The sequence below is a fragment of the Choloepus didactylus genome, chromosome 14 (genome assembly GCF_015220235.1).
Source record: "Choloepus didactylus isolate mChoDid1 chromosome 14, mChoDid1.pri, whole genome shotgun sequence".
NCBI classification, from domain to species: Eukaryota; Metazoa; Chordata; class Mammalia; order Pilosa; family Megalonychidae; genus Choloepus; species Choloepus didactylus.
This window is the reverse complement of record NC_051320.1, coordinates 53,610,217-53,636,767: the sequence shown is the minus strand read 5'-3', so window position 1 is coordinate 53,636,767 and position 26,551 is coordinate 53,610,217. Positions and strand designations below refer to the sequence as shown.

General features: G+C 38.4%; 1 protein-coding gene across 1 annotated transcript; it reads left to right on the top strand.

Moving 5' to 3' along the window:
• The first annotated feature begins 81 nt into the window (after window positions 1–81).
• On the top strand, window positions 82–23,725 carry RIDA (reactive intermediate imine deaminase A homolog). Its single transcript, XM_037803392.1, has 6 exons — window positions 82–266; window positions 14,303–14,408; window positions 18,643–18,697; window positions 18,954–19,022; window positions 20,022–20,077; window positions 21,073–23,725. Exons 1-6 carry the CDS (start codon window positions 202–204, stop codon window positions 21,133–21,135), a joined length of 414 nt encoding a protein of 137 aa, XP_037659320.1. The 5' UTR covers window positions 82–201; the 3' UTR covers window positions 21,136–23,725.
• The last annotated feature ends 2,826 nt before the right edge of the window (window positions 23,726–26,551 follow it).

Below are 26,551 nucleotides of genomic sequence, written 5' to 3'. Positions count from 1 at the left end.
GGCGGGCGCATGCGCCGTCGGTCCGCTTCCGCCACGTGGCCTGGAATCGCGACAAGACTACAATTCCCAGAATGCGAAGCGACCCCGTCCCAGTGACGCCTATGAGCAGATACTTCCCGGGGCTATTTAGTCTGGTGGGGTGATCTACGGTTTGTGTAAGAATTTGATCATCCGAGGAGTGTCTGCAGAAAAGGGTTAGCTATGTCGTCCTTGATCCGAAAGGTGATTAGCACCGCGAAAGCCCCAGGGGCCATTGGTCCTTACAGGTAAGGTGGAGTGGGGAGCGGGTGCAGGCTTGGGGGCTCGGAGCTAGGGACACTCCGAGTCAGTGCCAGGCGAGTCTTCGGGTCCATTGGGGCCAACCCCCTCGGACACATAAGGAGTTGAAGAAACTGATCCCCGGGTGGTGGAGGACTCACCCGGAGACCCACCGGCAGTTTGGAGCTCTCAGGAAAATCCTGCGCTCCCAGGAACTTTGTCCCAGCTTCTGGCTGCCTTGCTTGCGTGCCCAGCCTGCTTGCTGCGAGAACGCTCCTCTGGAAGTGATCGAACCCTGTTATTGTTTGTTTTTTGTTCTGGTACCAGCTTTATTGAGATATAATTCATATACCATAAAAATCACTCTCTTGAATTGTACAATTCAGTGGTTTTTGCTATGCTTACAAAGTTGTGTAACCATCACCAATAATTCCAAAACTTTTTCATCACCCCAAAAAGAAATACCCCTAAGCAGTCACTTCCCATCCTCTCCTTTCCCCACCCCCCAACAATCCCTAATTACTTTCTTTCTCAATGGATTTGCCTATTCTGGACGTTTTGTGTAAATGGAATCATACAATATGTCCAAGGATTGAATCTCATCAAAGACAATTGTGGGTGTCTCTTTTGGGGAGAGCTGAGTTATTGTCACAAAAAAATGCTTAGCAAGTAGAAATCTTTGCTCACTATTTAAGCCATTAGTATTTACTGTTTGTTTTTTTTACAATGTGTAAAGAAATGCACTGTGATACTTATGAATTCATTCCTCATGCTTTTTTCTCACTAATAAAATACAAATCACAGTGAAGATCATTTTCCAAGATTGCCCAATATGCTGTAGCCAAATAGATGTATACTAGCTAGAAATTCAAACCTGTGTTCTTTCAATTCCACTTGTCAGAAGAGCTGATATAATTAGAACTTTATTTCCTAAAATATCTCACCTTTAAAACTTTTGGATCTCATCTTATGCATTCTTGATTTGGAGACTTTTTTCCTTATACAGTTTTTGTTGTTTATGTTTAATTTTTCATTAAAGTATATTCTGTAACCCTTTTTCTACTTATCCTTTTTAAAATATGGTTTATAGTGCTTTTTCAGCGTTAAAAGAACCACAGCTGGAAAACTTCTACAGCCAAAAGATTTTAACTATGACAGGCATGTATTGAGTACCTACTATATGCCCAGCTTTGCAGGGGTACAAAAATGTTTATGAAGCAATCCAGCGTGGAAGACATCCACACATACAGGGAAAAAAGAAAGAACATTTTAATTTAGTGCATGCTGTATTGCACTATGGTAGCCACTTTCCCTTCTTAGTTCCATCTCCATGTTAAAGAAAGGAAAATGAAACTCAAAGCGAACTTCTCCAAGTTTGCATAGACTATGACAGAACTTGATTCCAACTCAAGCCTTAGCGCCTTCCTACGTACCACGCTGTCATGAGAATGGAACTTACATGTGGCAGAGCAATAATTGTTATAGTAGAATTGGAAATAAAATACAACATGGCTAAGGGGGGAGGGGAATGTGAAGGAAAAGAGGGAGAAATTGATTCTAACTAGGGGCGGAGGAAGAAAAAGACATGGGAAAGTTACCTATGAAAGGTAGAATTTGGGTTGGGTTTTGAAGGTTGCGTTTTACATTGTAAAGTTTCTTCTTAAAGACTTCAGCAGGAAGTCATGGATGGAGTGAAGGGAATTCCAGGTAGAAGGAATAGCTTGAGTGGGGACACAGAGATGGAAGAACGCATGATATGTTCGTGAAAACTTTAAGGTTCTAGTAGAGGAGCCTAAAAAGATTTGGGGGAAGATATTTTTGTAATTCAGGTACCATTTTTACATGCCAAATCTGGGTACCACTTAAACCTTACTATTTTCTTTAAGCTGCCTCGCTTTATTTAACAAATTAATTTTAAAAGGAACCTTTACAACAGTCATCGAAATGGAAAACCATTAATTCAAAAGAAAATAACAATAAAAAATAAGTAAACCCAATTAAATAAAAAGTGTTATTAAATTCTAGCTAGATACTGCAGTTGGCTCAGAACCTGAGGCCTACTCTCTTTTAAAAGCAATAGTAAGGTTTCTTACTCATTTTTCTAAAAATGATATTTTTTTCTTAATATACTCAGGATTGAAGTCATAATTGCTAATATTTATTGATACTTACTCAGCACTAATCAGTGTTCTAAATGCTTTATATACATCATCTCACTTGATTATCATAGCCATCCTACAAGGCAGTTACTGTAACAGTGTCCATTTTTCAGATGCAGAAACAGGCACACAAGGTTAAGTAAGTTGCCCAAGGTCATGACATTGAGTGGCGAACAACTTTAATTTAGGCAATAGACTCCAGAGCCCAATCAGTCATTTAGTTTTTAGTTCCCTGCAGAGAAGAATTGAAAGAGAATTGAAAAGGGAATCATTTCCTTACTGTGATTCACTGTTTGTTTATAATCTGCAATTTGGGAAATACTGGTTAAGGTTGGACTTTGGATTTGAATTCTTGTTTTGCCCCTTTTAAACCCTTTTTAAACTCTTTCTAACCTTGCAGAGTTACTTACCCTTTCTTAGCATGTTTCCTTATCTTCAAAATGGGCATAACAATTGTCCTACTTCATAGGATTATTGTGAAGATTAAATAGAACAGTGACCAATAAAAAATGGCTTTTAGCAGGGTGCATGTTAGGATAGTTTCCAATGCTAAGCTGAAGGGTATAAACTTTATTTTGTATGCAGTGAGCAGCGTATCTCTTTTAAGAAGTGAATTCTTAAGTAAAAACCAGTGATCTTTATCCTCCTGCCCTGATCCCTCTCTCTCAATCACCCACTGGTAGCATTTAGAACAAGACTTTTTTATTCAGAGCAAAAGTGATCTTTAACAAAATTCAGAATGATTATAGTAAAGAGACACATTGTCTGGTGCCGGTGGGAGTGTCAGCCACTTTGGAAACCAGTTTGGTGCAATCTGTTATAGTTGAAGGTGGGCGGACCCTGTGGCCCAGCAGTGCCTCCCCTAACTCTGTACCCCCAGAGAAACTCCTGCGCGTGTAGGGGAAGACTGAATGGGAATGTTCATAGCATTTTTACTGCTTATAGCCACAAACTAGAAACTACCCAAATGTCTTTTTAACAATAGGATGTTTACGTAAGGTGTGCCATGTTCATACAATGAGATGCTATGCAATGGTGAAATGAATGAGCTGCAGTGATAATTAGCAATATGGATGAATCTCAAACAATTTTGAGTGAAAGAAAAAGAAGGTTCAAACCAGTCAAAACTAAACCATTTGTCAGGGATGTAACAGGTGAAATAGTTACAACAAAGGAGCAATGAGCACAAAATTCAGGACAGTGGTTTTTTCTGGGGCAGGAGGGAGGTGGTGTAGCAGGGAGGGGCCACCAGGTACCTAGGCTGTCAGAAGTCCTGGCAGTGTCCTCTTAAGCTTGGTGGCAGGAGCAAAAGGCTTCCTTTCATTTCTTTAAGCTGTACATATGTATATTATATGTACTCAAACGTTACGTATTTTATAATTTTTTTAGAAGTCTCAGGCCAAGTCCAAAGCATATTTTCCAGAGAGTAACTCCCCCCACCCACTTTAATAATCACTTTACCCTTCCTGGCAAAGCTCCCACTCCCAGTCTTACAATGTTTTATCCAGGAAGGGAAGAGGCATATCTGCCACACAGCTCCACCTGAGGGTGGAATATTGTCCCACAGCTCATTAGCCTTTTCCTGTCCATGATAGATTTCCTTCATTTGCCCTTGCACAGACCCCTTAAACTTCTGAGGGAGCTCGCCATGTCTTTCACTCCTCTGCATTGTCCTGGAAGCTCTTCAGGATTCTTGTTTCAGAGGGTTGGGAATGAATAGAATAGGATGTGGGGGCCTCCCTGTTTTTTGCTGATAGTGTGCTTTTAAGTACAAAGATAAGACATAAAGTTCAAACAGTGAAATGGTGTATAAAGTGCTTTTCTGCCTCCTTGAGATTACACTCCCAGGATTTGGTGTGCTTTCTTCCATATTATTTCCTATAGCTGATTTTTAAATCTTACAGTTCTGAGAACTTACTGATGTGTTAAGCCCTAGAGATAAATCCCAGATTGGCTCCCTTATTCTTCACATCCCAGGGAATTAGGCTTTGCTCTTTTTTCTAGGCTGTCAACAAGTTTTGTTTGTTTGTTTTTTTCCTTCCTTGTCTCCTTCACTTGTTTTCTTTCCTGCTCACAGAACAAGTAGATAAACTAAGAATCCATTTCAATTAAGGGTTTCTCTCAGGTATTTTATGGGTTTCTCTCAGGTATTCTAGAAGATAACAATATCACAAACCCTAGGAAAGAACAAAAATTCTAGAAATCTAACCAGGTTAATATCTGACAGTTACTATGTATCAGACACTATTTTAAGTACTTTGCATTTACTAACTTATTTAGTCCCCACAGTAACCTTATGAGATGGGTACCATCCCCGTCTCCACAGTGAGAACCCTGAGTCACAGGTTTGATAACGAGCCACGTGGTCGTCTGGCAGAGCCAGAACGCAAACCCAGGCAGTGTGACGGCAGAGTCTACCTTCTTAACTGCTAGGAGAGACTTTGTGGGTGACCTGTAGTTCCTGACACTCTTGTTAGAAGGTACTAAGTAAGCCCTAGTTCTTATTCTTTTATTCCACAGCAGAGTTCTTCAGTATATCAGCTCCTCTTTCTTCCCTTTCACTGCCCTCTTCATTCAGGTGGTTTCTAGACTCCGGTGTCAGGGCAACTCCAGGTCCTGACTCCTAATTTAATAGCCTCCTATTTTCACAGAGTACTAACTGAACTTTTATTTGGTATGTTACAATTTACAAAGCACTTGTGGCCACTGTCTTGTCCCTGACCCTTGATATAATCCTGGAAGGCACAAGAGGCAGTCTAGTGAGTGAGAGTGTGTCCTGGGGCAAATTATAACCTCTTTAAATTTCAGGTTCTTTGTCTGTAACATGAGACTAATAATAGATATAAGCATTAAATGAAGTAAGACATGTAAAACACACTGAATAGGGCCTGGTACTGTAGTGTTCAATAATTGTTAGCTAGCTTTATTTTTGTCACCTTTTTTGTATGGTAAAGAAATTAAAGTTTGATCTCAGTTTTGTTAAGCTGTGTGTTTAGGTAAATATATGTGTAAAAGAAGAATGGAAAGAATTATGCCAAAATGTTTGTGGGGTAGTGGGATTATGGGTGATTTTTATTTCTTTAGGCTTCCCTGTATTTGCTGTCTTTTTTTTTTCTTTTAATAATCAACATGCATAAGTTTTGATCCTCCCTTTTAAAAAGTGTGAAAATAATTTTAGGACCCCATTAGACCTTTGAATAAGGAATTATATAAATAGATTTAGCGCCTCTAAGTGTCCATTTTAAAGGGATGCCTGCATTTAGATTGAACATTTCCCTGACTGCTTTGAGCAGGAGGAATGCAGTGGCACCTAATTACACACTGGGGGGATGCTTGTTGTGAAAGCAAAATGTGTATGTTTGGGAGCTGAACAACAGTTGACATTTTAGCCTAAGAGTAGAATCTTTTGTCTATAATGGAAAATTTAAAGCTTTTTGTAAATAAAGGATTTAATAAACACGACTTAAACTCTAAAAAAAAAAAAGAGAGAGACACATTGTCCTGAAGCATGTTAAAAGAACATACACATTGCTTGACCTATTTAGACTAACTTTGTGTACTTTATTAAAGAAAGAAAACGTGACAGTAGTATTCCTAATTGACTTGGAGGTGGGCTGTCAACTATCTTTATAAAGCTGCAAGCGAGAAAAAGCAGGGAATCATTATATGAATATGCCAATATGACAAAAGAAAAGGACCTGATGAAAAGCCCATCAAACCAGCTTCATTAGATGGACCTCTTATGCAACACAAAGTAATTCCAAGATATACCTCTTGTGCTTTTGGTATCCAAAGATGAGAACAGGTGTTATTTATTCTTAGTTGAAGAAGCTTAATTTCTATCTAAGTTTTTTTTTTTAAAGTATTTTTTTAAGCCTGCAATGAGAGAATTAATTTGTATCAAGTTAGCTGTGAAGTACTTTACTACAGGAAAAGCAACAAGAATGGACTTCCATATGATGGTTAAAATTTGCTCCTTTTTCTCTTGGTCTGCATTCTAAATTCCCTACTGTAGTAGAACTAAGGATCCACTGTTGCCACACGTACTACTGCCACCTAAAGCTACTTTTGTTGTGTTTCTCTATCTCTTCTCTCTGTCTCTTTCTTGCCTCATCCAATCCATTGCCCTCCCTGCAGCTTTTCTTTTTAACTTTTTATTTTGAAATACTATCAAACTTATAGGAGAGTTGGAAAAATAATGCAGAACGCATACAGAAGGCTGTACTATTTCCCCTCCTAGCTACCCAGATCCATCAACTTCTAACATTTTACATTTATCAAATCATTCTCTCTGCTTATCTTTGTCTGTCTTACCTATTTTCTAAACATTTGAGAGTAGGCTTTATACAGCGTGCACCTTGAACACAATACTTCAAATCTCCCTGCAACTTTTTAATTGTGGTTGTTTTAAAATATAGATTTGATTGTCACTCCCCTGCTTAAAACTCTTGAGCAGCTTCCTGGTGTCTTAGGTACTTTCCTTGGTTTGCAAGGCACTGCATAATCAGACACCTGGTGCTTTCTATCCACACTGGCCTGCTTTCACTTTCTGAAATGCTCCAAATCCTTTCCACCTCCGGGCTCCTCAGGGAGCCCCCTCTCCACCCGCTTCCCTTTCCACTGACAACTCCCTCTCATCCTTCAGATTGCTGCTTAATTAGATGTTTCTCAGAAAGGCCTTTCCCAAATCCATGGTTAAAAATCTCATCTCCCTATTATGTGCTATCATTGCACGTGTTTTTCTTTATCCCACTTAGCACGAAAAATTTTATTTCCTCCTGTGATCACTTGTTTAAAACCTCCCACCCCCCAGAAGGAAGGCAGGGGCCACCATCTATCTTATTTGTCACTATATTTCCTACATCAAGTTCAGCGACTGACACACAATAAACACTTAGTAAAAACTAGTCGATAATTATTATCCAGTAGAAGTGGTCCTAATTTTCAATATTTTATATTGAAGAAAAAGCTACTCTTCAACTAATTAGTTATATCCTGATAAAGCTAATTGGACATGTTTTAAGAACCATTTGGAAACAAATAGCTTAGTTTCTATACGCGTGGAGCTTGTAGTGAGTGCACTTTTTGAAAATTCTAGGTCCTGTCCCGGAAGAATTCAAATGTGTTGGGCTTTCATTTCCTGGCATTGGGATGAATGGGGTGTTGTCACTAGTTAGCTAATCAGCTCAGCACATTTCAGGAGTACTTCAGGGCAGAACTTTTAGCAATTTCAACATCACATTACTACTGTATTGCTTTCCATTTTTGCTAGAACAGCATCCAAATAGTCATACATTTTTAAGTGATAGTCCATATGAAATAGATGACCCGGAAGTAGATGTATACACTTTTAAATTTTCTGGAGCCTAACAACTCAGCCTATGGCTAGTAAGATTATTATGCTCAGGAAGTGTCAACTATCCAATTACTTTTGTGAACAAACGTTTTTACTTAAAATCCGTATAATTCACATAGTTCAGATAGTCTCAGAGTTCCAGCACTTTTAATATTCTGAGAATAAATGAGTTATTTTTTATTATCATAAAGATATTGATGAATTATAATGCATGTGGGCTTAAACTATATTCAGATATGGGGAGGGGTGAAGGTAGTTGCAAATAGCCTAGGGCAGGCAGCCTAATTCTCCATAGGAGGGTTCATAGAATCAGTGTTAAGTGGCAGTACGATTCAGCTTGCCCAAAAGTTTTCTATTTGGAGATCAGGGTGAGAGCCAGGTAGTTGAGTGGAATTCCTTAGTCTTTCTGAATCCTGTTATGAAGTTTAAATGTACCTGCTTCAGCTCTCTGAAGTCCACACTATAAACCAACAGGTCCTGCTAAAAAGATATTTTATTGACAAATAAATGCACAAAGTGGTTAGAAAACATAACATAACAGGTAGTTATTGTGTTCCTACTATAAGTTAGGAATCACCTAGGCCCTGCACAGATAGAAAAACAGTAAGATGCTGTCCCTGCCCTTAAGGAATTTACAGTCTAGCATACCTGAGGAGGTGGGTAGGAACCGGCCTAGTAATAATATGAGACAAGATGCTGCACAGGGTTTAAGAAAGGTTCAACCAGAGGACTCCTGGGGTTCAGAGGAAAGAAAGGCTTAGTTTCTTGCTCAGGGAAAATTGTGTGTGTGTAATGATTTTCATTATAACTTTGTTTATAATAGCAAAATATCAGAAACAATGGTGAGTAAAATACATCCATACAATGAAATGCTATGCAGTTGTTTAAAAAAAAATGAGAAAAAAAAATCAATAAGGAAGCATTCTTTATTAGTCAGGGTTCTCTAGGGAAACAGAACCAACAGGAGATATCTGTAAATATGAGATTTTATAAAAATGTCTCACCCAACTGTGGGAATGCACGAGTCCAAATTCCGTAGGGCAGGCCGCGAGCTGGCAACTCCGGTGAAGGTCTTCAGTGAACGCCCCAGGAGAAGCTGGCTGGCTGAAGAAGTGAAAGTTCTCTCTTATCTCTTGAAAGTCCTCAACTGATTGGATCCTCTTCCTTAGTTGATTATAGATATCAGCCACAGATGCAGTCAGTTGACTGATGAATTAAGAAACCAGCCTCCTGGTTTATTAACCAGCCATGAAATGTCCTTGCAATAATGGTTAGGCCAGTGCTTGCTTGACCATCACCTGGCCAAGTTGACACATTAACCTAACCATCACACATTCTAAATATAGTTATAGAAAGATCTCTGTGATATACTGTAGAGCAAAAAAAAAAGCAAAGTGTAGAATAGTGTTTAATAGTCTACATTTTGTGTAAAAAGGGATAGAAATATTTACATTTTTGTTCACCTATGCATGAAGAAACTTTGGAAGGAAACATAAGCAATAGCAGTGATTATCTGTGGAGACTAGGAACTGAGAAGTTGAGGGTACAAGGATGGAAGAGAGACTTCACCATGATTCTTTGTATATTTTCTGCATTTTTGAACCATGTGAATGTTCTGCCTATGCAAAAAAATTAAATTATAAAGAAAAAAGATACCAAGAAGATCAGGAAAAGCTTTATGAAATAAAAGAACGGAAAGTTCGGAGCTTGTTGAAAAATAGAAAATTTAGGAAACTAGAAGAAGACAATCAAAATGAGAATACCCTAAATTTCTAAATAAGCATGCAAATGGTAAAACAGATCTTACTTCTTCTAAACATGATATTAAGGTTTCTCTTTTTATCAACATCTTAAAAACGGGGTGGAGAGGTGGCTTTCATTATTCTCAAACTAATAAATTACCGTTAAACTTGGTTTGTTAGGCTTTTTACAGCTAAGCAATGCAGCATCTTCCTTTTTTGTGTAACTTTATACTAATTCTGAAATTTATTTTCCTCATTACAGAAAAAGTCAGTTCTAAAAGTAAGCACTTTGAAGAAGTGAGGTGTATCCTCACAAGTGGATCCTTAATTGATCTTCAACAATCAGTAACTAATCTTGCCTAAGAGTAATTATTTTCTTAGCATGCTAGTGATACTGCATTTTTTTGTTTTACAAAATTATTGAGGTATTAATTACATATAAAATTCACCCATTTAAAGTGTCAAGTTCCATGAGTCTTGGTAAATGTACAGAGTTTTAGAACAATCATGTTTTAGAACATTTCTTAAAAAAAAAAAAAATTACAGAGAAAAATACCTGTTTGCAGTCAGTCCCACCCCTACCTCTGGCCCCAGGCAACCACTAGTCTATTCTCTGCTGCTATAATTTTGTCTATAGTGGTATCAAACAATATGTAGTCTTTTGTTGTGTCTATCAGTGGTTTATTCCTTTTTATCGCTGAATAGTATTCTATTCTGTAGTTACACTTTTTTTTTTATTCATTTACCATTTAAGGGGTATTTGGGTTGTTTCCTTTTGAGGGGAATGCTATCATGAATAACGCTGTTCTGAACAATCATGTAAAGTCTTGGTGTGGATGTATGTTTTCATTTCTCTTGGATAGATGCCTAGAAAAGAAATTGCTGGGTTGTTTGTTAAATGTATGTTTAATTTTTTTTTAACTGCCAAACTTTTCCAAAGTAGCTGTACTATTTTGCATTCCTACCAACAGTGTATGAGGATTCCAGTTGCTTCACATACTCACAATGCTTGCTAGTATCAATTATAACTTGTTGCATGTAATGTATCTTACTGTATTTTGACTTGCATTTCTCTAGTGACATATTATTGAGCATCCTTCTTGTACTCCTTTGCTCTTCATATATCTTCTTTTGTGAAGTATCCATTCAAATCATTTGCCTGCTTTTATTAGATCGTTTTTCTGCAAATTATTGAATTGTTAGAGTTCTTTATATATTCTGGATGCAAGTCCTTTGTTAGATATTTGTTTTTTGTTTTTTGTTTTTTTTGAAATAAATTCAAAGTTATAGGAACAGTTGCAAAAACAATACTAACCCCATACACAGAATTCCATCATACCCTGACCCCCCTCCCCCGATAGCTCAGTCCACCAACTTTAACATGCTGTCACATCGCTATTTCTTTCCCTCCCTCGCTCCCTCCCTCCCTGTCTATCATCCATCATCTATTGCTCTGTCTTCTGAACATATGAGAGCTAGCTGCACACATCCTTGAACAAACACTGTAATTCACGTATACACTTCCCATGAGCAAGAACATTCTTTTATGCAATCCCATTAAGCGCAGCTAAGGAGTACAAGAGATTCAACAATGATACGAAGCTTACATTCTGTATTTCCTTTTCGTTATGTCTCAACTGTGTCCCTTTGAGCCACCTGTCCTCTATCCTCCAATCGCATCCAAGTTCATCCTTGGCATTCAATTGTCATCTGTTTAGACTGTCTTTTTTTTTTTTTTCAATTGTGGAAACATACAGTCTAAATCTTCCCATTCCACCCCCTCCTTAGCCTTCCATTAGTGGGATTAATCACATTTAGAATGTTGTAATGCTCTTTCCCACCATCCATTACTAGAAATTTCCCTTCACCTCAAACAGCAACCCTACACTCATTTCTTAACTCCCCATTGCCCCTTCCCCCATTTCTCTTAACCCAAACTATACTTTTCATCTCTATGGTTATATTCTCTGTTAATTTCTTTGTGTTTACTGTGCGGCTTAAAGTTAACCTCTTAAATCCATATCAATCTTGTTTTTCTTTGATACCACCTTCACTTCAATAGAACACATAAACTATGTTCCTATACTCCTCCATTCCCCCACCTTTATATAGTTGTCTAAAATTACATATTTTACGTTGAGTTCAAAACCACTGATTTGTCATTGGAGTTTGTGTATTTCATATCATGTAGGAAGTAAATAGTGGAGTTACAGTTCAAAAATTATTGACTTCTATTTGTATTCCATTCTGGTTGGAGAATGTGCTTTGAGAATATCCAAATTTTTTTTTTTTTTTAATTTCTTGAGGCTTGTTTTATGTCCCAGCTTATGGTCCCTTCTGGAGAAAGATCCGTGATCACTGGAGAAAAATGAGTGTCCTGGTGATTTGGGATGTAAGGTACTATATATGTCTGTTAAAATTCTCTATATCTCTTTTTCCTTTCTTTGTTTCTCTGTTGGTAGGGCTCCCTTTAGTATCTGAAGTAGGGCAGGTCTTTTATTGGCAAAATCTCTCAGCATTTGTTTGTCTTTGAAAAATTTAAGCTCTCCCTCAAATTTGAAGAAGAGTTTTGCTGGATAAAGTATTCTTGGTTGGAAATTTTTCTCTCTCAGAATTTTAAATATGTCATGCCACTGCCTTCTCGCCTCCATGGTGGCCGCTAAGTACTCACTACTTAGTCTTACGTTGTTTCCTTTGTATGTGGTGAATTGCTTTTCTCTTGCTGCTTTCAGAACTTGCTCCTTCTCTTCAGTATTTGACAGTCTGATCAGAATATGTCTTGGAGTGGGTTTATTTGGATTTATTCTATTTGGAGTTCGCTGGGCATTTATGCTTTGTGTATTTATATTGTGTAGAAGGTTTGGGAAGTTTTCCCCAACAATTTCTTTGAATACTCTTTCTAGATCTTTACGCTTCTCTTCCCCTTCTGGGACACCAATGAGTCTTCAGTTTGGACGTTTTATTTTATCTATCATATCCCTGAGATCCATTTCGATTTTTTCGATTTTTTTCTCCATTCTTTCTTTTGTTCTTTCATTTTCTGTTCTGTGGACTTCTAGGACACTGAGACATTGTTCAGCTTCCTCTAGTCTTGTATTGTGAATATCCAGAGTCTTTTTAATTTGGCCAACAGTTTCTTTTATTTCCATAAGATCTTCTATTTTTTTATTTACTCTTGCAATGTCTTCTTTATGCTCTTCTAGGGTCTTCTTTATGTCGCTTATATCCTGGGCCATGGTCTTCTTGATGTCCTTTAAATCCTTTGCCATGTTTTTGTTCCTTGATTGTAGTTCTTTGATTAATTGTGTGAGGTACTGTGTCTCTTCTGATATCTTGATTTGTGTGTTTGGAGTTGGATTCTCCATATTGTCTGGTTTTATCATATGCATTAAGATTTTCTGTTGTTTTGGCCTCTTGGCATTTGCTTTGCTTGATAGGGTTCTTTCAAGTTGTAAAAAAAAATATCTATCTAATTTTTCAGAAACACAGTTTGGTGACGTACACTTTCTCTAACTACCCAGCAGATGGCGTCTGTGAGTCACCTATACCCCTCAAGTCAGTTCTCCACCTTGTCCCCGTGGTGTGTGGGGAAATGATTCTTGTGGAGTTCAGTTGGAGAACTCAGTTTGAGTGTGTTGCTGGAGCCGTCTGCCCTGAATGTGGGGCGTGTGTACGGGTGGCCAGGGAGGAAGGGCAGCTTTAATATTCAAATCCTCCAGGTTCCCGGAGATTCAAGGCCACTGCAAGAGTCTAAGCCTTCATTTCATTTCAGCCCCAGACCCTCTCTCTCGCTGTCCCACAAACCACCGGCATTGACGTAGCGTCCCTGGGTTTTCTGAGCGGGCCCCCCTTCTCAGCTGTGATCTTCCAGGACCTCTGCCGAGGGAATGCCGTGCTACATCACGAGTGCACGCCGTCCCTCAAGGGAAGCCCCAGGCCGCTGGGCTGTGCCAGGGCGCTTTCAGCCTGATGCAAAGATGGCCGAACAGGGCGTCTCCACACCCTCCTCCTCGCACAGTTCCTCTTTCCCAGCTCCGGGACATCTGGCAGGGCTCTGGGCTGTGGGCACGGCCCCGGGCAGGAGTTTATCCAGCCCTCCGGGGAGCCAGCTGCTAGCCACGGGGTTTCTTTCAGCTTCCGGCTCTCCCCTCCATTCCCCCAGCCCTGAGGGTATCTGCAGCGGGCTATCCTCCAGGCCAGACACCGAGAGGCCGGCCCAGCCCCCTCTGGCTGTGTTTTACTGTGTGGTTCCCACTATCGCAGCTGCAGCCGCTCCTGGGGTTTTCCCTTTTTTTTTTTTTTTTTAAAGAGCCCATCGGTCTCCAAACACCAAACCCTGGCTTCCCCAGACCGCCACGCAGCTGCGGGTCTTCCAGCCAGCTTACTCACTCGTTTCAGAATGCAGACTCCTGGTTTCACCAAGTATATGGCCTCTGTGGAACTAGCAGACCTCGTCCAGCTGGCGCATCGCTGTAACCAGTATTCTGGGTCACTTTCTGGTTTTTATCTAGTGTTTTTCACGGAGGTGTTTTTTTGCCCTGTCTCACCTAGCCGCAATCTTAGTTTCCTAGATACATGTTTTACAAATGTTTTCTCCCTGTCTGTATCTTGCCTTTTCATTTTCTTAAAGATATCATTTGACAAGTCAGTAAAAGTTTTTAATTTTAATGAAATCCAATTTATCATTTTTTTCTTTTACAGTTTGTGCTTTTTGTGTTCTATCAAGGAAATCTTTTGGCATCGAATGTTATATTTTATATTTTACATGGGATTTCTATTCATTGCAGTCAAGCCATGCTGGTCGACAGGACCATTTATATTTCAGGACAGCTAGGCATGGACCCTTCAAGTGAACAGCTTGTGCCAGGCGGGGTGACAGAAGAAGCTAACCAAGTAAGTAATTTTCTACACTTGAATTTCCTTTTTCTACTACTTTTTCTAATATTGAGGAGATTCTTTTTAATATTAAGAATCCACTTGGCTTATTTGTTTTATAGCAATTACCAGATAAGAGTGCTTTTTAAGCTACCTTCTACTTGATTTAAGACAGTTCCATGACAGTTAAGAGTGGGAAATATAAAGAATCATTTAACAACGAAAAAAGAGATTCTGCCTCTCTGCTGGTTTGGATATATTATGTCCCCCAGAAAAAGCCATGTTCTTTGATGCAATCTGGTGGGGGCAGGCTTATCAGTCTTTTGATTAGGATGTAACATTTTGATTGAGTGTTTCCATGGAGATGTGACTTACCCATTTGTGGGTGACACCTTTGATTGGGTTATTTCCATGGAGGTGTGGCCCTGCCCATTCATTGTGGGTCTTGATTATAAGTTCACTGGAGTATTTAAGAGAGAAGCTAAGTGCTGGCACAGACACTGACACTGAGAGACCCAGATGCTTGCTGACACTTAGAGATGCTTGGAGATGTGGACAGAAGGACATATGGTGATGCTAAGCTAAGAAATGAAGCCCACAGTTTGCCCTAGAGAAGCTAAGAGAGTACTCCCAGATGCTTAGAAAGGAAGCCACTGGAATCAGAAGCTGAAAACAATGCAACCCGGGAGCAAAGGACAAGCAGACGCCAGCCACGTGCCTTACCAGCTAACAGAGGTGTTCCCCCAGACACCATCAGCCATTCTTCAGTGAAAGTATCTTCTCGTTGATGCCTTAGTTTTAACACTTATATGGCCTTAAGACTGTAAATCTGTAACCAAATAAACCCCCTTTATAAAAGCCAATCCATTTCTTGTATTTTGCATAATGGCAGCGTTAGCAAACTGAAACAGATTTGGGTACCAGAGAAGTGGGGTGCTGCTGAGTTTGCAAATGCCAAACATTTTGGAATGGCTTTTTAAGTAGATAAGGTGAAGATTCTGGAAGAAATGTGAGGAGCTGGATAGAAAAGGCCTAGATGCTTTGAAGAGACTGTTTGTAGAAATATGGACTCTAAGGATACTTCCAACAAGGCCTTAAGACAGGAATGATGAATGTGTCATTGCCAACTGGAAGAATGGTGATCCTTGTTTTAACGTGGCAGAGAATTTGGCAAGATTGAGTCCTGGCGTCAGAAGGAAGGCAGAATTTGAAAGTGATGAGCTGGGATATTTAGCTGACAAGATCTCCAAATTAAATGTGGAATATGAAACATGGCTTCTCCTTGCAGCTTATAGTAAAATGCGATAGGAGAGAGAGAAGCTGAGAACTGAACTCTTGGGTACAAAGAAACCAGAAATTGATGGTCTGGAAAATTCTGGGCTTCCAGAAAGTGAGACCCCCAGAGGATAGTGCCACACATGAAGATTTAACGAAACCTGGAACCAGCCAGCCATTTCAGTGCAAGCCAGGATTGGAAATGGTGTTATCCAGAAAGGATTTGTGGGAAGTCCTATTTTCTGACAGTTTTGACCCCTGTATGCTGCATGCCAAGCCAACAGATTTTTTGCAAGATCTGTATGAACAGAACCACTGCCAGTCTGGACTAAAAGGGACAGAAAAAATTCTTTAGAGAAGGCAGAACTATGGAAGCCAAGGTCTGAAGCCAAGAAATCTTGGGCAAGGAGGGCAGAGCAACCCATGTATGTGGAAAGGGTGAGTTTGTCCTGGAGACAGAGGGCAGGCCTTCCACCTCAATGCTCAGGAAAGTGCTGCCACCCCAGGCCTCAGAGAGAGTGGAGCATTTTCCCCAGGGACTGGGGAGAGCCTGGCCACCACTGCACTGTTCTGGAGGGGTTGAGCGTGTGCCCCGGAGGTGGAAGAGAGTCCGGGTGCCACCTCGATGTTTGAGGAGGGTGTGGCCGAGAAGAAGGTGGTCTCCCCAGTGCGTTGGAGCACTCACCCCAGCGTTTGGAGAGACAAGGGCTATGGCATAAGCCTTTGGAAAGGGTTGGACTCCTGCTCTCTCAAGCCCCAAGGATAAAACAACATTCCTTAAATGACTCTCAGACTTTAAAATCTAATGAAGTTTGCCCTGCGGGTTTTGGGAACTGTTTGGGATCTTTAAACCCTGTTTTCCTTCCAATTTTTCCCTATGGCAATGGGAATGTTTGTCCTATGACTATCCCTCCTTTATATATTGGCAGCAGATAACTTGTTCTGAGTTTCACAGGTCCACAGCCAGGGGAGAATGCTAAGACTTTGTACTTATCTATATTGTGATGGAATGAGTATATTTTTGCATTTGGAAAAAACATGTCTTTTTGGGGTCCAGGGGGTGGAATGTGCCAGTTGGATATATTAATGTCCCCCAGAAAAAGCCATGTTCTTTGATGCAATCTGGTGGGGGCAGGCTTATCAGTCTTTTGATTAGGATGGGACATTTTGATTGAGTGTTTCCATGTAGATGTGACTCACCCAACTGTGGGTGACACCTTTGATTAGATTATTTCCATGGAGGTGTGGCCCTGCCCATTCAGGGTGGGTCTTGATTAGTTCACTGCAGTACTTAAAAGAGAAGCTAAAAGCTGACACAGACACTGAAGCTGAGAGTCCCAGATGCTTGCTGACGCTTAGAGATGCTTGGAGCTGCAAACAAAAGGATGTTTGGTGATGCTAAGCTAAGAGATGAAACCCAGAGTTTGCCCTGGAGAAGCTAAGAGAGGACCTCCAAAGCTTAGAGAGAAACACCCTGGGAGAAAGAAGCAAGGACACACAGGAGCCAAGAGAAAGGAGTACAGAGACATTTTGGAGAATGCCATTTTGAAACATAACCCAGGACCAGCAGACACCAGCCATGTGCCTTCCCTGCTGACAGAGGTGTTCCAGACACCAATGGCCATTCTTCAGTGAAGGTATACTCTTGTTGATACCTTAGTTTGGATGTTTTCATGGCCTTTGAATTTGTAATCTAATAAATCCCTTTTTAAAAGCCTGTCTATTTCTGGCATTTTGCAAAACGGCAGTTCTAGCAAACTGGAACAACCTCCTTATCACTGAGGTAGACTTAAACCTGAATTATCCAGATCAGGTAACATCTTGCCACTTGCACATGGTTTGGGAAATTTTCTTTTCAGAGCCACTGGCCCACAAAAACACCACCATAGAAGTACAAGTCAACATTTAGTGAAAGAGAAATATCAAAGATTACACACAGTAGGTTTTTTATAATTTAATGAATTCACTGAGTGAGTTATTTAGAATACTTAAAGGTAGAGAATAACCTAAATGTTCATCCACAGTAACTGGTTGAATAAATCATGCTAGATTCATACAATGAAATTAACACAGAAGGATTTCCAAGATAAATTGTTACATGATAAAACCGAGATGCAGAACAGCATGCACAATATGCTGCCATCTGTGTGTTTATGTGTGTGTGTGTGCGTGTGTGTTTAAGGATATTTACACTTATGCTGACTTAAGTATTGACAGTCTCTAGAAGATTAAACAAGAACATAGAAACAGTAGTTACCTTGGAAGAAGGCGGTACAGGTGGGAGACATCTTTTCACTAGATATGCTTTCGTATAGCTTTTGCTATAAGATATATATATATATATATATATATATATATATATATATATATATATGTTTTGCCATATGCGTATATTACCTATTCAGAAAATTATTTTCCAATATCACAAAAATGTAATCAAGTGTTAGATTGTGACCGGTAAAGTTGGGAGGAAGAATGAATTGGGAAAAAAAATGATAAAATTAAAAACTGATGTTTTTCCCAGGGCCAGAGTGTCAAAGATATATATAATTTACTAATACTGTTTGTTTGTTTGGTGGAAAAGGGAAGAAGTCTTTAAATCCAATAAAAAGTAAACGTTTTGATGCCCTATCAATTCACTTATCTTGGAAGCAACATGGAGTGAAAAACCCAGAAATTCTCTCTATTTCAGCCTAGTGCACATCGGCTGGGGACAGCACACATTTTAGCACCCAGGAAGAGATTTCATCCCTGTGTTCTTACTCACCAAAGGAGATGGCCTTCTCACTGTATTTAAAAAAGACGCATTCCTTGAAAGGAAAACAGAAAGCAATTCACTTGTAAAGAGGTAGCCTAGAAAGAGTAGGTTGAATTTTTCTGTTTGCTATTTAAGAAGGTATTAGTAAACGATTAATTAATTTAATTAAACCTTTAATATAACATCAGTGCCTTAAGCCTTTCTTACCTTGGTTCACAGGCTCTTAAAAACATGGGTGAAATTCTGAAAGCTGCAGGCTGTGACTTTGCTAACGGTGAGTTACTTGATAGTATTTCACATTTCTGTTTAATATTTCTTTGGTCTTTGTGAAAAACACATGGCATTTCAATATTATGTCAGGCTGTATCTTTGTTGCCGTTTAAAGTTGTTGTTTTAAGACCAATGCTGTTCCACTTCTTATTTCACTCCCGTTTTAATCAAGACACTCACAGACCATATGCTGTTTTTCTAGGTAATGTTTTGGATCAGACTATAAATAGCTAAACTTAATGACTGTGTATATTTTCTAGTTGTAAAAACAACTGTCTTGCTGGCTGACATAAATGATTTCAATGCTGTCAATGAAGTCTACAAACAGTGTAAGTAATTTGGCTTTATTCCTGTTTTCAGTTTTAAAAAGAAATGAATCTGTTCACCTTGATGAGCATCTGTCATGAAGTAAAAGTGATAGGAGATGCTAAAGAAATGGGCATGGTTCCTGTCCTAAAATAATTAATAGTCTGGTTAGGAACATACGATATGCCCCATGAAAAAGAGCGAGGACATTTCTATTGCATTCCCTAAAATAATGTACCACATTCCTACAAATCCATTTTCCTAAAGTTTAATTTTGTTACACCCTTCTCTGACTTTTTAAACCATCCTAATGATTTTTTTTCATATAGATTGTATTTACTATTGCTGTGATATGGTTGCGCTACTTTCTCTCCTGACTCTTACCAGAATTATTAGCTGGTTAATTTCTTAACATTTCTATGATTTGGTTTTCTAATTTGCAAAATGGGGGTAACATACTGACACCTTATAGGGTTGTCAAATACTTAAAAGAGATGCTGGCATGTTGTAAATATTCACCATTGTTATTATTAACATATTGTCATAGTGAGGAAAATGAGTAACGCTACCACCTGGGGGTAGGGTAGAAAAAGCATCACTACTATTTTAAAAAATAGTCTGAAGAAATGCCTAGAGGAAACCAAAGTTAGCAAAGAAAGAAAGTGCTTGCCCAAACTACTGGACATGAGCAGATGTTCCCTATGTAGATAACTATTTTGTAAATAATACTTTAAAAACAAAATCTGATTCATATCACACAAGATCAAAGTGTCAGAATGTGTCAGTTTTTTTCATTTATTTTCCAGAAAGCTGAAACACTTAGAAAAGTTATTAAATACTATGGGAATCAAATGGCAAATATTTTATCAAACAAATCTGAAATCTGAGTTTCTTTTTTTAATGTTCCTTATGTCTAAGAACCGACTAGTCTGTGAAGCACTAACCGAAGTCTTGATTATATGCAGTGTTGATTAACAATACAATTTCATCTGAAAACTAAAATGAAATTATTTTAAATTCAGATTTCAAGAATAATTTTCCTGCTAGAGCTGCTTACCAAGTTGCTGCTCTGCCCAAAGTAAGTACATTTTAAAATGACTTAAATAAACAGTTTAAAATTCCTAAATTATTTTCTGAATACAATGAACTAAGCACCATGGAAGGAAATTTCTTTTATAAGAAGTAGAAATAGTTCCTACTTTCCAGGAGCTTAAAGTCTAAAAGGGAATACCCAATAGGACATGCACGGAAAAATATAACTAAGAAACCTTACTTTATAAGGCAACACAGAAATGAACATAACAGAATCATAGTACTTTAGTGGTGAGAAAAAGCAAAATAGCAGCTGTATTGTTGTAATGTTACTTAAGAAAAGCACATTTGAGCCAGGTTTGTGAGTTCTGCGGTGAAAGTTTCTCATGGCTACTGTCTAATAAGAAACCTAGATCTTCCATCAGAAAAATGATCCAAATCAGTCATTCACATATTTCTCATCATTGTTTTTTAGGTATTCTAATCTAAATAGATGTTCTTTTCCTGTGCTTCTTGACGACACAATATTCCTGCCTACAAAAAAATAACTCTTAGTCACTTGCACTTATAATTTTCCACTAAAGAAAATTTATCCTCTAAGAGGGGCATTTTAATTTATTTAACTGGTTGTTATTTGGAATGATCAGATTCATCAAATTTATTAAAGTATTGGTTGTAGTAGAAAGAGCTCCAGGTTTAGAATCACAAGGCATGGTTTTGAATCTCTACCATTTAGCTTTGTCATCTGGAACAAGTTAACTAATCTTTCTAAGCTTCAGTGTCTCATTCTGTGAATTGGGGTGAGAAACACCTTGTAGGGCTGTGAGAGAATCCTATGAGCGGATGTATGCCAACGTGCCTCGCACAGTACTTGGCTCCTTGAAGGTTCTTAGTGAACATTTCTTCCTCCTTCCTTCTTTCAGAAGTTTAATGTTGGAAATGCTATATAGCTTTTAGTTTCATATGTTTTTAGTAGATATTATGGAGGTCCCCTAATTTGTACAAGGTGATCTAAGCATCATTTCATTATTTTCCTTACAGGGGGGCCGTGTTGAGATTGAAGCAATAGCCGTCCAAGGACCTCTCACGACAGCAAGTCTGTAAATGGGCCCCATGTTCTTCAGCCTGGAATTTTCATAATACTTTTAAATTAACAGCTTAATTTTTATAATTGATGTTGGAAAGTATAAGTTTGACTAAAATATCTGAAGTTTATTATGTAAATACCATATAATAGGGGGAATTGAACATGAATTGAAGATTGGATGAGCAATTCAATGATGGATGTTATAAATTACATTTAGGCACACTGATATTACTGAATGTGAAAGTTCATTCATTACATAGTTAAACAAAAGTAAAAGGAAACACATGTAGGAAAGATGAGTTACTACACCTGAGAAATAATAAAGAGCACTTCTAATTTAATGAAATACTATTAATTTAATGATGTAACATATGTTTAGTTCTCATGTCAGATATGTGATTCTGCTTTTACTTGAGTAAAATTAAACTTAGAGTTTAAATGGTAGAGATAAAGGAGAAGTGGACCAAAATTGTATATAGATAATATTTCTCTAATGGAAATAAAATAGACTTGCAGATTTTCCTTGATGTAATTCTGTTCATTTTAACTGTTTCATTATACATCAAAATAAATTACCTAATAAAAAGGGAGGAGGGGAAGATACATGAAGTTAAAACTAATATTTCTCAAGGTTTACTTCTGACTTTGTGCATTTTTACACTGTTGTAAACAGGCCTTGTATACCCATTTTATCTTTGTTCTTTAAAGTCTTTTAAAATTTTAAAGTAACTACTACATGAATACCTCCTCACTGTAGAATAAATCCCAACACAGAATTAAATGGATCAAAAAGTAAAAAGTTCCTTTTATTCATCCCCATTCCCCTTATTTCCTCAGAGATAACCACTGCTAAGAATTTTGTGCACAACCCACCAGATAATTTTCTGTTTATTTCTAGTTTAGTTTTGGCTTGTTTATTACATAACAGAACTTGTATATATATTCTACAGATTTCTTCCTTCTGTCTTGCAGATCTTTCCATATAAATACATATAGATCCACTTCATGTTTTAAACTGCTGCAGAGTTCTTTTGTAGGGATATACCTTAAGTGCTTTAACCATTCTCAGAACAAGTCATTGTTTTAAATTATCATATTACACACCAGTGCTGCCGTAACAGTCTTACATACACATAGATTTTTTTCAGATTATTTTAGAAATGTCAGGCTAATCTGAAAGCTGTGTCAATCAGAAGATAATTATTAGAAGCAGTTAAGAACAGCAGCATTAAAAACACAGACTTTGGAGTAATTCCAACTGGGTCCTAGGCCCAGGTCTGCCTCTTATCGGCTGTGTGACCTTGAGCCAGTTTTAACCTCTTTAAGCCTCAGTTTCCTGGAGATAATAATCACACCTTCTCAAAGGGATGTCATAGGGATTCAACAAGATGTATGTGTAAAGTACTTCACAGTGTCTAGTCCATGGCAGAGCTCAAAACAGCTATCATTGTTCTGCAGTATTTGATAATCATGCTTTGGAATCCTGTGTTAGGTGGAAGAGTTTCTGCTCTTTAGACAACTGAATTTACTAACATAGGCAAAAAATAAGTATGAATACTCCTGAATTATCCAGCAGAATCAAGAGTCATTGTGAATAAATAAAACAAGATTAGGTGCTGACAATTATAGCCATTTTTACAAGAAGCAGTCTAGCACGGTGGGTAAGGACGTGGACCTTAGAGCCACGCTACCCGAGTTCAAATCCTTTTCTTTTTTTTTGATTAGTCTTGCCCAGAAGTTTATGAATTTCATTACTCTTTTTAAAGGATCACGTTTTGTCTTTGTTGATCTTTTCTAGGGTATCTTTTCTTTATCATTAATTTCTGTTCTTATAATTATTTTCTTTGTTCTACTTTAATTGAATTTATTCTGCTTTTTGTAACTTCTTAAGTTGATTGTTTAGCTTACTTATTTTCATCTTTTCTCCTTCTCTATGATAAGCATTTATGCTTTAAATTACCTCTAAATACTGGCTTAGCTACATCTCAGAAGTATTAATAAAAAAGTATTTTCATTATTCTTCAACGTTATTTTCTAATTTCACTATAATTTCTTCTTTGACCTATGGATTATATAGAAGTATTTTTCAAAAGTATGTACTTTTTTTAACTTGGAGTTTTATTATTGGTTTTTAACTTAATTGCCATATGTTAAGAATATGGTCTATTTACCAATTCTTTAGCTTATGGTGAAGTTTTAAAAAACATTCCATTTGAGTTTGAAAGGAATAAGCTGTTGTGAAAAGTGTTTTATAAAAGCGTAAAACCTCTGAGGGATCTCTTATACATATCTGCCTGACTTACGCCAAAAGTCCAGTTTCAGTCCTAGAGGCAACGAAAGTTGGCCTGTGTACAACTCCTGGGCCTCATTACACCACAAACCTTCTTGTAAAAAGTACATTGCCTTGAGTTATCACATCTGACAGGAAAAGCTTGTGAATGGGGAGCACGGGATGTAAAAAGACCTCCAGAACTGAGGCCAGGCCTGCTTATAATTGTGCCTAAGTGTCTCCTCCCGAATGCCTCTTTGTTGCTCAGATGTGGCCCTCTCTCTCTAGCTAAGCCAACTTGGCAGATGAAATCACTGCCCTCCCCCCTACGTGGGATTTGACACCCAGGGGTGTAAATACCCCTGGCAACATGGAATATGACTCCTGGGAAGGAATCTGGACCCGGCATCATGGGATGGAGAACATCTTCTTGACCAAAAGGGGGATGTGAAATGAAACAAAATAAATTTCAGTGGCTGAGAGATTCCAAAAGGAGCCGAGAGGTCACTCTGGTGGGCACTCTTACGCACAATATAGATAACCCTTTTTAGGTTCTAATGAATTGGAATAGCTAGCAGTAAATACCTGAAACTGTCAACTACAACCCAGAACCCTTGAATCTTGAAAACGATTGTATAAAAATGTAGTTTATGAGAGGTGACAATGTGATTGGGAAAGCCATGTGGATCACATTCCCCTTTGTCCAACGTATGAATGGATGAGTAGAAAAAAGGGGGTAAAAAAAAAAAAAGGCACCCAGTGTTCTTTTTTACTTTAATTGTTCTTTTTCACTTTAATTTTTATCCTTATTACTTTTGTGTGTGTGGTAATGAAAATGTTCAAAAATTAATTTTGGTAATGGATGCACAACTATATGGTGGTACTGTGAGCAACTGATTGTACACTCTGTATGACTGTATGGTATGTGAATATAGCTCAATAAAAAAATTTAAAAAAACCTCCAGAACTGGACTGATTTAGCCCAGGGCGGGAGAGGGTATGGTCTAGCCCCACTGTTCTATGCTGCCGTATTCTCCCTATTCTCAGTCCCAGTACCTGCCCTAGGCCTCCTGGGCCTAAGTTCTGAAACTTAGAGCACCCTCTGACTTGTCCTGCTCTGGGTCTTAAGCTTTCACAGGGGAATAACTGCCTGTGATGAAGCTTTAAATGGCTCATTAGTTCAGTGTGTAGTTCAGGTTGACTATCGGGCAACCAAGACCTGGACTAGTTCTAGACAACTGATTCTTTTAGAAAAATACACTATCTTAAGTACCTCATCAAAGGAACAAGGTGGGAATGCTGTATCAAGGTACCCCTTTTTCCAGCCCAATTTTACTTAATAAAGGGATATTGTGGTTAAAAAAAAAAGTCCACTAGAATAAGTATGTTCAGATCTTCTGTTTTTGGTTCTTTTTCCTTTTTGTTTTATTTTAGATTTTAATTACTGGAGAGGTTTATTAAAATCCCTTACTGTGATATAGTGGATTTTCTATTTTTTCCCTTGTAGTTCTCTCAATTTTTTTGCTTTATATGATTTGAAGCTATGTTATTTGGCAGTCACTTATTTAGAATTGTGATGACTTTAACTTTTATAGCTTTTATAGGTTACTTAGTGAGTTTTTATCTTTCGTAAACCTTTTTTTTTTAACCTCAAAGTCTATTGGTGGTCATTAATGTCGCAACACCAGCTTTCCTTCATTTAGCATTTGCCCGGATGGCTTTTTTCATCCTTTTACTTTCATTCAACCTTTCTGTGTTTTTATGTTTCAGCTGTTATTCCTTTTAAATAGCATTTGACTGTTTTTTCCTTTATTTCTTTTAAACACAGTCTAATAATATTTATCTTTTAATTGGAGGATTTAATCTACATCGTGATTACCAAAATTTATAATTAATGTCCACCACTTTTTTTTTTTTTTTCTTTTTTCTTGATTCTTTTTAGTGGACTAAGGTTTTTCCCTCCTTCAATTACTATCCTCTACTAGTTTTCTGCAGGGCATTTTTCTCCTCTTTAACAAATATATACTGAACACTGAATCCAGAGGTACGGGTGAATGCCTAGATCATGACTGCCAACTCCTGTGACAGCCAAGATATTTATTATGTTCATCCAGGTCCTTGGGTTTCTCAAGGAAAGGAAGCTCAGTATGATTCTGAATACAACTTATATAAGTGGTATCTACCTGCTGCATTACAGAGGCTCTACTAAGAGCATGATGGCAAATACACAGGTAAAAGTGGAATGGACCTTAGTAAACTTTTAGACCAAAGGAGCACCGTTTAAAAACTATTGGGGGGAACAATTACATGGAACTTTGAACAGGAAGTGAGATATGGTAGGTTAGTATAGGTTAGAGTGAAATAGTGACACATCCCAAAGTAATTGGGCAGAGAATAAAAATATATATGCAGGGCCCCCCTGAGGAGCTGGGGGAAAATGCAGAAGTGTTGAACTTCCTCACTTGGACTGATGCTGATGTTCTCACAAACATTGAGGACTGGTGGTTTGATGTGCTGAGCCCTCTGTCATGGGACTTGCCCTTATGAAGCTCATTACTGCAAAGGAGAGGCTAAACCTGCATATAATTGTGCCTAAGAGTCTCCCCCTGAGTGCCTCTTTCTTGCTCAGATGTGGCCCTCTCTCTCTCTCTCTAACTAAGCCACCTTGGCATGTGATCTTACTGCCCTCCCCCCTACATGGGACCTGACTCCCAGGGGTGTAAATCTCCTTGGCAATGCTGGATATGACTCCTGGGGATGAATCTGGACTCAGCATTGTGGAATTGAGAACATCTTCTTGACCAAAAGGGGGATGCAAAATGAAATGAAATAGTTTCACTGGCTGAGAGATTTCAAATGGAGTCAAGAGGTCACTCAGGTGGATATTCTTATGCACTATATAGATAACACCTCTTAGGATTTAATGTATTGGAATAGCTAGAAGTAAATCCCTGAAACTATCAAACTCCAACCCAGTAGCCTGGACTCTTGAGGATGATTGTATAACAACGTAGCTTACAGGGGTGACAGTGTGATTGTGAAAACCTTGTGGATCACACTCTCTTTATCCAGTGTATGGATGGATGAGTCGAAAAGTGGGGACAAAAGCTAAATGAAAAATAGGGTGGGATGGGGGGGGATGACTTGAGTGTCTTTTTTTACTT